The 16,295-nt window shown below is 38.3% G+C and overlaps 1 protein-coding gene across 1 annotated transcript in view; it reads right to left on the reverse strand.

The window, feature by feature from the left end:
- UXS1 (UDP-glucuronate decarboxylase 1) overlaps window positions 1–16,295 on the reverse strand; it is a gene marked incomplete at its 5' end in the record, with an annotated part of 47,325 nt that overhangs the window by 23,679 nt on the left and 7,351 nt on the right. The window contains 2 exons of the mRNA XM_010140398.1: window positions 10,020–10,200; window positions 15,048–15,108. Of these exons, the coding sequence (XP_010138700.1) occupies window positions 10,020–10,200; window positions 15,048–15,108 (242 nt within the window). The remainder of the gene's footprint in view (window positions 1–10,019; window positions 10,201–15,047; window positions 15,109–16,295) is intronic.

Consider the following 16,295-nt stretch of genomic DNA (forward strand, 5'->3'; position numbering starts at 1 on the left):
TCCCTACACCAAGGTCATGTAAGAAAAGTTGTCAAAAGGTAATGTAAGAATTAGAATGGCAGGATGAAGAAAAGGAAAGTAATTCATTCTTTATGTTACAAAAGGAAAGTTTGGTTTTTAAACAAGACTGTACTGAAACCTGGAAGAACCTGTAAGTCAAGGCTAGCTGCTATTCTGATAGAAGACAATATTGCACAGCGTAATGCTGTCTTGCCCTAGAATAGAACGGTATTAGTCAAATGGTTCACTCAAACATTTTAACTATTTTCTCAGGTGTTTTAAAATTAACAAGCAGTAGCAGATGAGAACAATACAAAATAATGCTGTATTTTGATAATGTATTGACTACTGTTAGCCCTCTGTTGGGTTTAACTTTCTCAATATCTGTGACATAATGACCTTCATCCACCCCCCCTCCTGCCCGGTTTTAAAGTAATTTTCCTGTCAAGTCAGGGTAGAAGCATCCTTGACTTTCAATTAAAAAAAAATCCAAACTCGCTCAAATCTTTTTTCGTCCATTTAAATATACTTGAACACACTTGCTTAAACAGCACAAGCTGTATATGAGTTACAGTTAACAGGAAAAAACATTAAACACGAAGTTTATGAATCACTTGCTCATAACTAGCTGAGAACACTGAGATGTTAGAGGAATGTGTTTCTTGTTGAAGACATCTCCTCTTCCCTGATTCTCAAATTTCATTTGACAAAGCAAGCACACAAGTCTTTGCTTCCTGACCTCTCTCTGTATTAAAAAAAAAATGCAGAGTGGTTAGGGTGACAGCGTATAATTGGCTTGATTTATTCATGTGGAACGTACCTGTTACTTTTCAACAATCTTTTGAAGCAATTAAAAAATTAAAAGTAGTTAAAAGCCTTCAAAACACAAGCATCTCCTCCATATTAAAACCTACACCCTTTTTAAGATAAGCATATATTCTGATAATAAAGCTTTAAAAATACTGGCAAAATTAGCGAGGTAAAATATTTAACCTACTTTCTGCATGAATTCTTAGTGAAGAGTGCTTCCACATATAGTCATGTTTTTCTACATTTACTGTTGTTTTTAAGTCCACTGGGCAAACTCAAAGCTCCTGTGAGCGTGTACTGCCTCATCTGGAGGAGGCCTGTCAAAGTTTAACCTATGCTGCATCTTTGCATTATTGCCCCAACATAAGAAATTCTAAAAAATAATGAATGATTAAATTTTACTTGCTGCTTAAACTTACAATGTCAGTAGTACCCCAAAAAAGAAGAAATTACTTGATGTCAGACCTCATCACATGGAACAATTAAATATCAGATTAAACACAGGATTAGCTTCTAAGGCAATCTGCTTGTTTGACAGTTACTATGCTCAAGCAGATGCCACAAAATACATCTACTACTTATATGTTGCCTGGTCTACAGCTGTTAATCTCTACAGCAGAGATGACCAGCTGCCTATAAGATGTCAAAATAGCCCAGAAAACTAGAGATACAGCTCTGGCAGATGTGTAACACTGATGAGGATTTATTCTCACATAAAAACGTGCAGAGATACAATTTCACGTAGCAGATTCTTTGCTATTTGTTCTTGAATCACCAGTACTTGTTATTTCTATTCCTTATCAACTCTGGTGCAGAATCAGAAGAAAGCTCTTCACAGAAGGCGAACTACAGAAGCAACACAAATAGAGAGATTTCAGAGACAGCCTGACTCAGCAAGCGCTGGAGGAAGAGTGCTCCCAGCTCAGGCTCAATTCAAAGCCTGCAATCCTAACACAACTGAAACTTTTGGGATTCCGTGTGCAATATGAAGACAGCAAATTGTTCTGTGTGACAAAGTGTGATGTGGAATAATTTCTCCTTACTTTGGTCACTGTCGGCATTGTAAGCATAACCACTGAAGAAAATGAATCAAATTATTTTGCAGGATTTGTGTTGGAGCACTAACACAAAGATGTAGCATGCAGTGAAGTTTAATCGGTCTGTTGAACTTTTGACATGCCTCCTACAGATGAGCCTTGAATACAAATAAAATACATGACTGCTTCAAGTTATGCCTCTGAATTTAAGCATCCCCTTCCCACAGCATGGTACTGTCGTCACGAAACCAAAGAAAAAGGGTAGACTGGAAGCTGAAGAAAGAAAAGTTCAGAAAAGCTGCTGACTGCTACTTGCAGGCAGCAGGTGAATCAAGCACAGTGGTTCAAAAAACAAACAAAGCAACGGCTAAAGTCACCTGCAGCCAACTCAGAGTTGAACTCTGAGTTTTATGCTGTTTCTTTTTACCTATTCCTCCACAACTCTTTCAAGATCTACTTTTTAACAAGCTGTGAGGGTATTTCTGCAGAGTGAAAATGTCACTTCAAAAGCACTGTAGTCTGCCAGTAATTTATTGCCTGGTCCTGGTCTGTCAAAGCAGACAGACCTTCCTCTACATCCACTTTATTTTTCTTGTTTTTTAAAATAGATGCTGAATTTTTGACACAAAGCAGCTCCTTTAATGGCACATGCAATTCAGATGAACAGGGCCAAACTCCACCCTTCCTTTTGCTGCATCAGCATACAGTTAGGCCTGTGATGATCATATAATTATCAGCTAGAAACAAATGCAAACAAAATACAAAACTCCAAAGGTTCCTCATAATCTTTTAAAAATAAATAAATCATTTTGAAAAGAAGCTAAGTTTAATGGACAGTGATAAAATAAAAAAAAAAAAAAAAAAAAAAAAGAGAAAGCACTCTTCTAGTCCTTATTCCTCCTTGTGCTTCCTAGATGGCAATTGCTATAAATGAAACAAAGAGAAAGAGCTGGGGAAAAAAAGTTTTTCCTTGCCAGAGATATAGTCTAGCCTGAGTCTAGTTTGCCTCGGTGTACTTTTTCTCCACACACAAAAGGCAAAAACAGTCCCTTGTGATGAAAATTCTCAGCAAGAACAGAATTAGAAGATAGATGGAAAACAACGGATTTGTCAAGTGTCAGATAGCCATCTTCTAGATCAAAGGGACAGGCAGGCAGGCAGCTCCTTTACTTCTTGCCCAGGAAGAAATTTTTAGAGTATTGAGCCTTAGACCAATTAAAAACATCACTGGTTTTCCGAAACATTTACAGAACATTGGACATTTCAGAAGAGTGGAAAGACAAGTTTCTCCCCCAAACTGGTCATATTTGACACTTCAAGCTGAGGATGTTGAGACAAATGCAATTATTTCTCCTTCCACCTTCCCTCTTTCAACTGTCAGGTCTAAAAAAATCCAAAACACATATTTTTTTTGTCTCAGCATGTCAGAAGGCCTGTCAGACAAAGCCATTTACCTAGCCTGGCTGACAACGTTGTGCACTCTAGCACAAAGTTAACAGTTATTTAAGACAGAAGGCAACTTAAACTCCTCTCAAACCAGAACTGTGGAAAAGCTACAGCTTTTCAGAGGACTGTTTTCAGTGCCTGGGACAGCATCTACTGTAATTGACCTCTACGCCTCTTCCCTTTTTTATGAGGTTAAAAAAAAGTTTTACTTTGCTTTACATAGGCAGGTAAGGACTGTAAAAGAAGAACAAATGATAACAAAAGAATTCTACAAATTTTGTACATAACTCACATCAGGGGCTAGAACAAAGAACTAAATCCACTTCAAAACAGCACAAAGAAGTTGGCGTAAACATTCAAGCCACCAGGTACACAGCAACAAATACAGAAATCTATGATCAAGATAAACAAAGTTCTAAAAACACATTGCAAGATCAACAGCAAATGAAACCTGTCAGTTGTGCCCTTTTCTACGTGAGAAGCTGAAAACCTCCCCATAATTTAGTATACATAGAATCTGTAATAGTTAAAACCAGACACAAATGTTTGGTCTTGTGTTTTCTTCAATGCTAAACAAGCACGGTCAATACAACCACCCACTTTCACAAAATACTGCAATAAAACTACCTTCTTTCATGGCATGTATCTTTCTTTTCCAGCTGTATCACTGCACTGCATTCCTAACTGAATAGTAAGGGTAGAATTTACCATTTTCCTATGACAGAAAGTGACATTTCTTCCTATGAAGGAATGACCTTCATCATCAATTTCTGCCTTCAACATGTGTCATGGTAGCAGAAAGGACCAAACAGGTCACTAAGTCCACTAAGTACCTGCATCCATCACTGTACTTGCTAGTCAGAAGTACTAAGCAGAAAAGCTCTGATCAGGTTCTACAGTTTAAACACACGGACTTTTCTTGTGAAGAACAGCCACGCCAATTCCATTACTGTAGGTCAGGCCAGAGAAGCTGACACAGTGAAGTCAGACATTTCTCCTGCACTGAATGAAAAAGGATTACAAATACAAATTAATTTTCCCGATGTTAAAAAAGTTGCCTGTAACTTAAGGCAAACTGGAGTAACTTTATAAAAGTTTATCATATCACTCATATTGGAGCAGTTTTGGAGAGCTTCACCAGAGACCTGGGCATTGCTGCACTTGGCTCTAGACAAAACTAAGTAACATATGTTATCTTCTGCCTTGCCACGACTCTCCCTAATAGTACAATTTAAAAACATCACTGTATTAAGTATCTGGTAGAGGGAATGAAGACTAGGGGGAGAAAAATCTGGGATGGAAAAAAAGCAGCAATGTATTGAAGGAACTCAAAAAAATATAAGCTGTATTTGTACGTGCCTTAAGTTAACTGTGAATTGGCTTTGAAACTGAACAATTCTGGGATACAGTAATCAGTAAGATGTTATAGCCTTGACTTCTGGAAGGCTGCTGTTCACAAGAAAGGTATGGCCTATTTTTCTGGTCAGTTTTGTGAGATTGTCAGTTTTAGCCCTAGTCAACTCAGACCAGCAAGTCAGCAAAGTCCTTAATAACAAAAGCATATTTAATCCCAGTCAAGTCAATGATCTATCGAAGTTGTACAGATAATGTTATTTTATATACCTATGTGACTGCTACTAACAACTTCATACCTTCAGAAAATTCTGAAAGCCAATCTTCTTGTCACTATGTATGCAATGGGCTTACAGCACTTCTTTCAAGTGGGAAAATGCAGTTTTACTCTTGAAAGCTTTTCAATGAAAGGCAGAAGAGGCCAAACTAACTTTGCATTCACAAGAGTCACTGAAAATAGAGCTGACAATTAAGAAATGTTTTGCCAGAAAACAGACTGCTGGTATTAAGAATAATTAACAAAAAAACCCAAACACAACAAACCAAAACCCAAACATCTTTTATTTACCTGATCTTCACATCAGTTATTTCAACTAATCTCTGGACACAAGGGATTAAATAGTTCATCCTTACCTACCACTTACGAATGCTCTGTCACTTCATATTATATTAGGTAGCACACTTACATTTGTTTTAAAAAGACTGTCTGAGCATCAGAATGGAACTATTCTTCACTACTCTGCCCAAAAAGAAATAACCTATTTTGCCTTCAGCTGCCACAGACTGCAATTCTAGAAGTCATCATCATGGCTTGGCTTCGTGAATGAAGATCTGGGAAGGGCTTTTCCCACGCTCACTGCAAGCGATGAGTGCACCCTTCGGGGCTGCGCGGTGGATTTTTTAGGTGAGGCACCAGCGTGCGTGGAACTGGCTCCACCCTTTACACCTGAGGTTCATCTGCCAGGGCCTAGCGAGCTTGGACAGTGACAGCGAAGTCCTCAGGTGGTAGGTTTGGTTAGAGTCTCCTTCTCTTAGATGATGGATGCCTTACAAGGCTAAACGAGCTCCATCTGCCCGGGTTTGGAGTCAGAGTTGTCCTTCTCCTAGGATGGTTGCCCAAAGGCTAGTGAGCCCATCCTGCCTGTGGACACACTTTGTCTGACCCTTCAGCTGAGACCTGTCTGGCTTGGGAGACCCCACCGGAGGCACATGCCACCACCAGCACAGCTCTCAACCTCACAAGGGCACACAAGCTCCTTCCCCACAGCAAGGGGGTGCCCGTGAAAGAGTCACTGCTCTACCTCCGGACATCACAGACCCGGGCACGGGGCGGCCGGGGCCTGCCAAGAACGGGAGTCCTGGAGGGGAAATTCTAGAAGTATTGTACTAATATTTTACAATAGCTCCTATTTAAGCAGTGAAATGTTTGTTTCAAAACCAAAGTGTGCAGCGTGATCTAATTAGGTTGGAGAGAAAAAAAAGGAAAATCTTCAAGTGAAGCCTTACAACTAAACACATAACCCTTGAGGACTACTGTGAACGTCTTAATAGGATCTTTAAGCTACATCATTTTTTGATATAATATAAAGCATTCAAAACGTATTGTGCATTTGTGATTAGGGAAATGAAATCAGCTCAACTGACTCAACCATTTCCATTGTTTATTTAAAATCTGTGGCATTTTCAGGCCTGTTTTTGTTTCAAATTTGTGAAAGGAATAGTAAAAACCAACCAAACAAAACCCCTCACAAACAAACAAAAAGAAAACAAAGGCCTAAATGTTTTTATGTGAACTGTGAAACAGTTCAGCTGTGGAGGACATCTTTCAGATCCAAGAGGCAGCTGGGGCCAAAGGAAATGTGTATGTATCACCTTATAAACTATTGTTTTAAGGCTTCCAAAACTCGCTGAGGAAGTAGGAAGAAGAAATTGCCAGTGGGAGAAGTATACCTGATGTTTTTTTCCAGTTTTATTCAACTGCTCTAGCTATTACAGACAAGAAGGTGTACGTATCTAATGGCAGTTGATAACCAGACCTCAAGACATAAGACTGAGAGGTGTTACTTGCTTTTTTTAGGAATCCAGTTTATGGTATGACTGCCATCTAACGACATTACCTAAGACTGGCTTCTACTTTTGTGCGTGTGATTTTTGGGGGTTTGGTAGGGTGCACGGTTTAGGGGGGTTTTGGGTGGAGGGGTTGGCTTTCTGGGTTTTTGGGGTTGGTTTTGTGGTTGTTGGGGTTTTTTTCTACACATATTCAAGTGTAACTTTCACAGTAGAAACGCAGACTTTAGTGACAAAATTATTTTCATGTGAAAACATATTTTGCTGCAAACACACAGTCAACTCTATTGCAAAGGTGAGTATAAACAAGACAGCACTAATCCTCTAGTCACTACGTCAACTAAGCACTTCTAACCTACGGTTATTTAATCTACAATTTCATCTGGTAGTTAATGCAATTCTATTACCCTAAAGCAGGGTAGATCACAGCGACATCCAATCTAGCACTCATTTGTTCTCCAACTAATAACTGTCTTTACAGTCTGCAGAAACATAAGCAATCGTACTCACTTGTGTGCGCTATTGAAATATTAAAGAACGTAGACTATGAGATGGAAAATAAACAAAGGTGAATTTCTACACTTTCTTACGAGCAATATAGAAAAGAGTAAAAAGAGATTATTTTGTTTCTACAATGTTCTTCAGAAAAGATAATTGCTTTCCTCTATCAATCCTCTCTCCCCCCTCTCCACCCTCCCCTTTATTAGTAGATTAAACCTTGCTATAAGGATTTGGCTGAAATGAAAATATCTTTTAAAATCCCGCGTACTTAAAAAACCACAGAAGTCAACTACAACGGAAAAAAAAGGGTTAATACAACTTACATGCAAAGTTTTGAAAACTTTCTTTTCACAGAATCATCTGGTTGGAAGAGACCTTTAAGATCATCAAGTCCAGCTGTTCACCCTGCACTGCCAGGGTCCCTAAACCATGTCCCTCAGCACCAGAACCACATGGCTTTTAAACACCGCCAGGGATGGGGACTCCACCACCTCCCTGGGCAGCCTTTTCCAAAGCTTTACAGCCCTCTCCGTAAAGAAGTTTTTCCTGGTGTCTAACCTAGATCTCCCGTGGCACACCTTTTTTTTTAACTATTTTTTGTCTGTCAGGATTCCTAAACTGCTTCCAACCATAAAGAATTCAGGGCTTTTGTTTTTCTGCTTGAAAAAGCCTAGGTGAAAACTATGTTCTTCTGTGTTTCCTACTTACATCTTCTTCAAATGCTAAAGCAAAGGAAATTCCAGTGGAAGAAAGTAATTCAGCACTACAGTTAACTATAGTTACCGCAGGGCTAAGAAATAAAATATGTTTCGAAGGTTTATCTCTATCTCTGGACAATCTAGATCAAGATCCAAGAATGTTGAGTGCCACTTCATGTCATGGATCAAAGATTATGACTCAGATAAAGCAGACTGTGTGCAGGCATCCCTGTGAAGCTAAGAAAAAAAAAAGCATCAAGAGGTTTCGTGAAAGTTATACATCTTGAGACTAAACTCACTTTCCATATCAAAAGTGCAAACACTGTTCTTTCTAGATCAGAAATGAGGTCTCTTTCAGAAATAAAGCACTGATTAGTCTCTCTGGAATTTAACTGTCAAACAACCTTATATGACCTTGTTTAAACAGGACAGCAAATAAACAGGAAATCTTTAGATACGAATCTTCTTTTATCATGACTTTACAGTCATTCCAACTTTATTTACACAGAAAAAGGAGAAACTGGGACTACAGAAAGCCGTATTGATCCACACGCCAATTTGTTAATCTGCTACAATAATGATTCCTCATTATTCCTCATTTGCCTGCCCCCCTTCTCCTATGCTGGACTATAAACCCTGCAATGAAATGAAACTTTATCATGTTCTTCTACCAGTATATTGAAGCTACTTTTATTTTAACATTTAGCCATGCCAACTTTAATTCAAGCCATTGGAAGCTGAGAAGACATTCAATAAACTACCCACTGAATAACATGTTATAATTTATTGTCAGTATAAAACGGGGAATTGGTGTCTTAATTACATAGAACATGGGAGACGTAGCTGAAGGATCTCTGAATTCCCATGTATTAGTGCCTAGTAAGTATTAGCAACAGTGGTAATTCTCTGACAAGGTCTCAAGCGAAATCAGTCAGAAAGAAGGTAACACAAAGATCAGGGAACCTGACAAACTGAACAGAATGAGGTATCAGCTACCAGCACCTGGAGCCATTTAGTAAGATCCTAGTCCCATTATACTGCCAGCTGAAGCAGAAGTTTGAAGGTAGTATCTGAACCAGTGCATTGTCAGAGCAGAGGAGCAGCATGTGTTTGCAGGACTGTTTCAGTAGTGTTGTCAGGAAGTCATCACAAGCAATAATACTACAGATGCAACTGCTAGAGATTTTCCCTGTGAAATTCCATCCATTAGAATTCAGCAAAAATAAAAAAATACACCCTCAGGTTCATTTTTTTGTTTACGAAAATGAAGCACCTACATTGCTACAAAGTTTTAAAAGCATGGAGCTTACCCACCAGAACTGCAGTTTAATTTGAGTAATGTTTTAATTGATTCACTATTTCTTATATACTCCAAAAGAAGTCTATGTATGTCTCAAATATGGCTATGTTAATGCAGTCTTACAATGTGGCACAATAGTTCAAGGTTTATGGTGGTTTAGACATTGAGTTACTTCCACTTCTTTGAAGCAGAATGGTTTTCAGTTTCTTACTTTGTCTAGGTTTTTTGTTTTGAAAACTCATTAAATTCAGTGCTGCCACTTTCCCATCTGACAGGCTGATGAATGCTTGCACCTAAAGTAGGAGCAATGTTTTCCACAGAAGACACTTAAGGCAACTAAGGAAACCAAGCTGACTTGCTCTCTGAAAGTCTCCTCTCAGTTGACCATGCGCACTTGCATGGTGCGTGTTGTCCAGTGTAACTGCAGCCCTGAATTAAACTTCTCAGTTCACGACACATCTAGACCACAGGCTCTGTGCACGTAAGGCCGTGGAGGCCCACAGGGATGTGGGACAATGGATGGGACAGACTGACCCATTGCCATCTTGCCTTCTCACAAAATCAGTCACATTACAAAGTTCTTAAGATTTCCTTCCTCCCTCCACTCAGAAAGGAAGAATAGATTTCAAAGACAAAAGCACTCTGGACTTCTCACTCCATGCTGGTGACAGAAAATAGGCTGATATTAAACAAACCATAGAGGTATTAGATCAATCCAGAAGTCAGTGCATAAATTTCATTACAGACAGACATACTTCCGAGGGTAAAGCACAACAAAATGCAGACATGAAAGCAGAGACTACTCACCTTCAATGTACAGGGGCTCAACGACATCATGATTTATCAGTTCGAAGTTCTCATGACCAATCCAGTGCTCCACATTTCTTTTCCTGCCCGTAAAGAAGTTGTCCACAACTGTAACCTCATGGCCATCCATCATTAGTTTGTCAGTAAGATGAGAACCCACAAACCCTGCTCCTCCAGTTATCTGCGTTAGGACAGTTGGTATAAATTTCTTTTTCTTTTTACAGAAACACCAGACAAAGTCCACAAACATGAGACAGAAGAACAGTAGCTTTCAGGTCTTTGCTTACTCCAGGGGAAACATCTCCATTTCCATGTTTAATTTTTTTCCTTCAATATATACACCATTTAAAATTTCAAGAGACATGCTTGACGCATTTTATCACTGTCAAGGCTAGAAGTTCAACCATTCACATGAACAAAATCTCTTTCAGATTAGATCATTTTCCTTTTTTCCTTCCAATTGGATTGTGCCCTTTCACTTGACAGCAAGGCCTAAAAAAACCCAGAAAGGTAAGAGGAGAATTCTCCGCAATTCCCATTTCTCAGAAAAAAAAAAAGATGACAGAATGCCAGCTTATTTTTGTGTAATATTTATAATATCAGACATGTCAAGTCCAGCTTTTGTCTGGTTCAAATGAAAGACATGTTGGGTATTGTAAGTACTACAAATTCTTTCTCCCTTCAGAGAAGGAAGGAAGGAGGGTACTCTTAGACATGAGCAAGACTTTGAAGAACTCTCATTTGAAGTATCTGCTAAAACCAAAATTTCTGCTTTTGTGGTTTAATGCATCCATCATTTAATGCCCACATCATTCTGGTCTGAAGTGGCCAGGCAGTTAGACTAGATGATTGTTGTATGTCCCTTCCAACTGAAAATATTCTATTCTATTCCAGTAACTCTGACATCCAGTATTTGCCTGTCTTGGAACTTCATGATGCTTTACTGCAAAGAAATAAGCAAAAATAAACTATTTAAATCCTTATACTCTTGTTCCCTTGCAGATGTAGAAAAAGCAAGGAAGTTTGTTATTTCTTCCCTTCTGCACCTCAGTCTTGAATAGCAAAAAAACAAGAAGTCACTCACTCAGTATCGAAGCAGTCTCTACAATCTGTAGTAGAACTGCAAGTTGAGTGAGACATCCAGACAGACATATCCATGGAAGCAATTATTTTCTCTGCACTTCATAGGGTGTTTTCAAGAATGCACAAAGACATGACAGGCATCATTACCTTCAAAGAATGAAGGGGCTGTAAGCGCACGATCAATTTCACATTTTGAAAGTGATTCCAATGACAACTAAGCACGAAACAAAAGGATATGGTATAATTTTCAAGCAGGAATCTAAGGAATGGATGGTATGCTACAATGACAAAGTGCTTTGTGGAGAAGAATGTAGGTACCTGAAGTTCTTTCACTTTGGGCTAGTCAAAGCCTATGCATTCATCCTGTCCAGTGCCCCACCATTCACTATTGAAAAAAGCCAAATTAGCAATTATTTTTTTTTTTAAGGAAAGATATAAAGACAAACGGAAAGCTATCAAAAACTGAAAAGGGGTAAAAAGATAACTAGCTCTGTTCTCATCTGTAAAAACTCAAATATCCACTTCTTGTATTCTCACACTTGTTTTTCTTATTAAAAATTCAGGGCTACCAGCATGTCGAAGACATTGTAAGTACCAGTTAATAAAGGAATTCTTTAGTTGGCCTATTTAGTATTCCTATGCATTTGTCAGGACTTCCTTGTAGCAGATTTAATATGTGATTCAGTTCCTTGACAAACCTGAAAGAAAAGGAGGTTTTAGGAGAAGCCCTCTTAGAAAGAAAGAAATAATCTCAAGGCTCCCGCTAGCCTGGAACAGACGGGAGGGAAGAACATGTTTCTGGCAGAATACTGTGAACAAGGAAAGAGGTGGAGTAGTAACTGAGGGAGAACAGCCCTCTGCCAGGCGTCGCCACTTACCAAGGGAAAAATAATATGCACAGAAAACCTACTGCCATAATGTTGACTTGGAAGTGATCTGTAGCCTTACTAAATGTTCCAAGGGTTTTGCCTTTTTCTGGTGACCAGGACAAAAGTTTTCTGTAGATGATCTGAACCTATTTCTTCAACTGAGGCCCAAGGAGACCCCCTGCCGCTTCTTCTACTTCCAGGATTCCAGAGAAGACAAACTTGATGCTCGCAATATGTCTTTGGTGCTGTAAAAGAAAGTGTCTTCTTCCCCAACCCCCTTTTGGAAGAAAAACATAACCAAAACAAGCACTGCTTACAGCACTCTTCTTCACTATATACAAGCAAAAAAAGCACAAACCAATCTTTTCTGGAAAAAAGTTTCCAATTATTTTAAATCTCTAAGTAGCTTTTATAATAAATCTACATTAACTTTATTAACAGATCACTTCTATAGGTATTAGATAAAGAACTACTTGGAAAAGGAGCTGGATTTCCCCTGGAAAAGTAAACAACTGTGTAAATTATTTTTTTAATTGTTTCTTGAGGCTACGTTAAAAAAAAAGATGAGATTTATCACTGAAGCTCTCTGTATAACCCTCCTGAGAGCACTCATAAAAGCAAGGTCAATATACTTCATTTCTAAATATGACTTCTAGCAAATCACAATGACATATTAATCTACAAAATCATAAACTGTGTGAATCATTTCCATATGAGAAATGAAACACTAACACCTGGGGCTTAAATAGGCATTCTTTAATAAGATATTAATAAAAATATTTAATTACTTAGTAGTGCAAATATGTTTGGTGACAGCATCTACTAAAAGGCACGAGTATTACTGATCATTTCCTTCATGAGAGGCACTTAAAAGTTTGTGTACTTGTCGCACAGGTTCCTCTCTGCAGTAGGATTCAAAACATCTAATGTCCCATATGGAAATTACATTAATTTTTTACTTTATGCTTTCATCAGTCTACCATATTCAGTTCAGAAAAAAACCAACAAAACAGACTGAACCCACGTCAACACTATCGTCCACAATATTAACGGAATTCCTTCCCTTGCATACAAAAGCCTGTGAGCTGGTAACTTGAAAGAACTGAGCAAATAGATAAATCATGTACAACAGGATAAAGATCTGAGCTGTTTTGAATTAAAGTGCCAGAGTACCTAGTCTCAGCTGAAATACCACCCCTACTAGCAATGATTTCCAAGTATTTGCAGTATAACAAAAACTAATTGCTCTAACTGTTATCTGGTCAGGTCAGTGATGTGGTATCTGCAGATAGAGCTGGGGACTACATTCAGAGTAAAAAAAAAAAAAAATATCAGAATTTAGAATGGATTCGAGGAGAAGACATAGTATCAACAAAATATGAAGCAGATTATCTACCAAAGGTCACTTGGCTGGCCAGTTCTTAAAAAGTTTCCAAGTGTCATGCAAGGTCTACATGAGTCCTTGATATGCCGACTTCAGCTACTCAAAGGAACATGGTTTACTATTTCCTCTAGGAGTATGGCAGCAATATCACGACAGAACAAAACTGCCCGTATGGGTGAACATCCATCCAAGAGGCTTGTGAACATCCATCCAAGTTCACACTGAACTAGTCCCCAACCCTGACAGAGAAGAAATGACTGAAAAACTTGCTTGTCCTTTTGGCCATCTTTCGCTTTTGTAATTTAAACTCTACAAAATATGCAGACACCAAAAATCTCCTCCTGGTCGGAAGAAAACATTCTGGAGTTCCAACTACATGCTGTATCTGTTGAAGCAATAGTTTTCAACAAAATATCCAGTATCTTTCAGTTGCAAAGTCTAAAACTAATATTAAGAGCTCCGTAACCTATTAACAGCTTGCACTGACACTTTTCTTGAAAGCACCTTCTCATTTATACAGGAAACATGACATCGAAGGTTAGTTTCATTAACCTCGTGCACATGATTTAGGAATTTTCAGAATTGAGCCCCTCTCTGCTGTTATTTTTCCTAGCATATCTTCCATATTCAGCAAGGGAACAGAGAGCCAACAGGTCTATCTCCTTCAGAGTGTCAAAAGTGACAATGTAACATTGCAGAACTAAACTAATTTGGTAACACCGATTCGCTATGAAGTTTTGCAATGGCAATGAAAACTGTTGTCTAATAGTCCAGTAAAAAAATGAATTTATTTGCATCATTTCAGTGGTTGTTTGCTTTGGTTTTGGGGGATTTCTTTTTGGGTTTTTTGTTTCGGTTTGGTCTTTTTCCCCAAAAATTTTGGAGTCAAAGCAAAAGAGAAGACCAGATAAGTTAGCCCTTTTGCAAGGATTTGTCTCAGGCTTTGCTCTCTACTAAAGAGGCAGGGCTCATACTACATATTTACACATTTCAAGTAGCTATACTTCCTCTGCCCCTTCAAAACACGGTGGCATTTTTTTCCCCATCTAGGACAGACAGAAACAAGGAAATATTTAGGACATAGCTAACTTCAAAAACCGTTTGTAGACAAAACTTGTAAAGCTGATGTTGCAGCACAATTCACAGAGTTTAAGAATGCCTTGGATGACTACTTGTCCTGACTTAACCTGCCCTCCTCTTCCACCCGAAAGTGCCTACATTTCAAAATACCAGAAACAACAGAGAAGATAGAGAGATGAACATTCCCTCAGTCTAATTAATTGGTCTTTCTTAACAGTGCTACAGAGTTGCTACTTTTCTAGCCTGATGACTACATGTAGTCCATATTTTGGTCACAAGCTTTCTGTCAAGATGTGGTTAAAAAGTTTTCCCAACTCTTCAAGTTTAAACTATATGGGAGCTCACCCTTTGGCAATGCTCTCCTGAGAGCAGAGAACAGTAGCTTAATTGGCAAGTCAAACCTCCAAAACACAGCCCAAGTCTATTTTTCACATGCTGAATTTGAGAACATCAGAGTAAGTTAAGCACTACTCTAAACCCTCTGCAGCACATACGACATCCAAGGTAATTTAATTTATTACTGCTTATGTCTTTAATCCTACGAGATTGATTAAGTTCCACAGAAGTTTTTTGTATTTCCTAAAAACAATCCCTGAGTAAATACCAACTTACCAGGATTCTTTTACGATCCTTTTCTGATAAAAATTTCACTGGTGGGTATTTCTGGGTGAAACTACAGAACATTTTAAAACAAAGAAGAGAAACTGTGTTAGTTTAATCCTTGCTTCTTTCATCTACCTGTCTTCGAAATACAAAAAACTACTCTGACAACCTCCCATTCTTAAAGTTCTGCTGAGAGTATGTTTAGTGCTTTTATCTAAAGGAGGATCTGGGCCAACGTGAGAAAGATGTCTATGCTCTGTAAAAGTACTGTGAGAAACATCAAAATAGATCTGCAAAAAATGCTTTTAAAACTTCTGCTTAACTGATTTTCTAGAATGAATCACTTGACTTCTATCTTTTGAGAGCAGAACTGGTGCCATGAGAGAATAAGACAAAACATAAGCAGCGACTGGACTTTTCTTAGTGGCTTTTTTTTTTTTTTAAGTTTTGAAAAGCTAATAACCATCTTAGACGTTCTGGAAAAGAAAGCAAATTGTGTTGACTTACCACATTGACTTCAAACACTTCTTAAAGTTTCCATGTGAAGTTTACAACATCAAGTTTTAATTCTCCTTGAATTTTCACAGTAATCAAAGTTTATAATCAGAATGTTGAAGAAACTTTTAAGATACTTTGACATTTTTTACCATAGAGCTTATTCAGTAGAAAAGCTAATCCTAATTTTCTTCTCAAAAATAGCTAGACTGCCATTGTTTTGATGGTCTTCTAAACTACTTTCACTTCAAGATTTTTGTACCTTCTTCTTTACAGGAATTTGATGAAAACTAAAACTTCCTAAAATAAAACTATGTGACATACAAGTCTTAGATGCTCTCTCAAGCTCTTGATGCTCAGAACCTTAGACAATTTCATGGACATGGAATTGTATGACTTCCTTCTCCCTCCACTGGCATGCATTCTGCATAGAGCAACCAACTCCTCTAAAGGAAGGTGTGAATTTTGCTTTATTTCAGTAATTCACATTGTAGTCTTGGCAGTGTTTTAATAGGTCGGGTTTTTCTTAATTAAATATCCATGTGACATTGAATAGAAATCAAACTACACTTACTGTTCTCCTCCAGTAAGTCCACATGCTAGAGATGCAACTGGATGTAGCACGCAGAAGGCATACGTGCCAAAAATTCACACAGGTTACATTTTCACCTGCTCACAAACAAGACTTCGACTGAACTGACCCTGCACCTCTGACCTTGAAGCACCTCCTCTGCCTCTAACCTGTAGTACTGGCTCAGCAGG

The sequence above is a fragment of the Buceros rhinoceros genome, unplaced genomic scaffold (genome assembly GCF_000710305.1).
Source record: "Buceros rhinoceros silvestris isolate BGI_N320 unplaced genomic scaffold, ASM71030v1 scaffold31947, whole genome shotgun sequence".
Taxonomy (NCBI): domain Eukaryota; kingdom Metazoa; phylum Chordata; class Aves; order Bucerotiformes; family Bucerotidae; genus Buceros; species Buceros rhinoceros.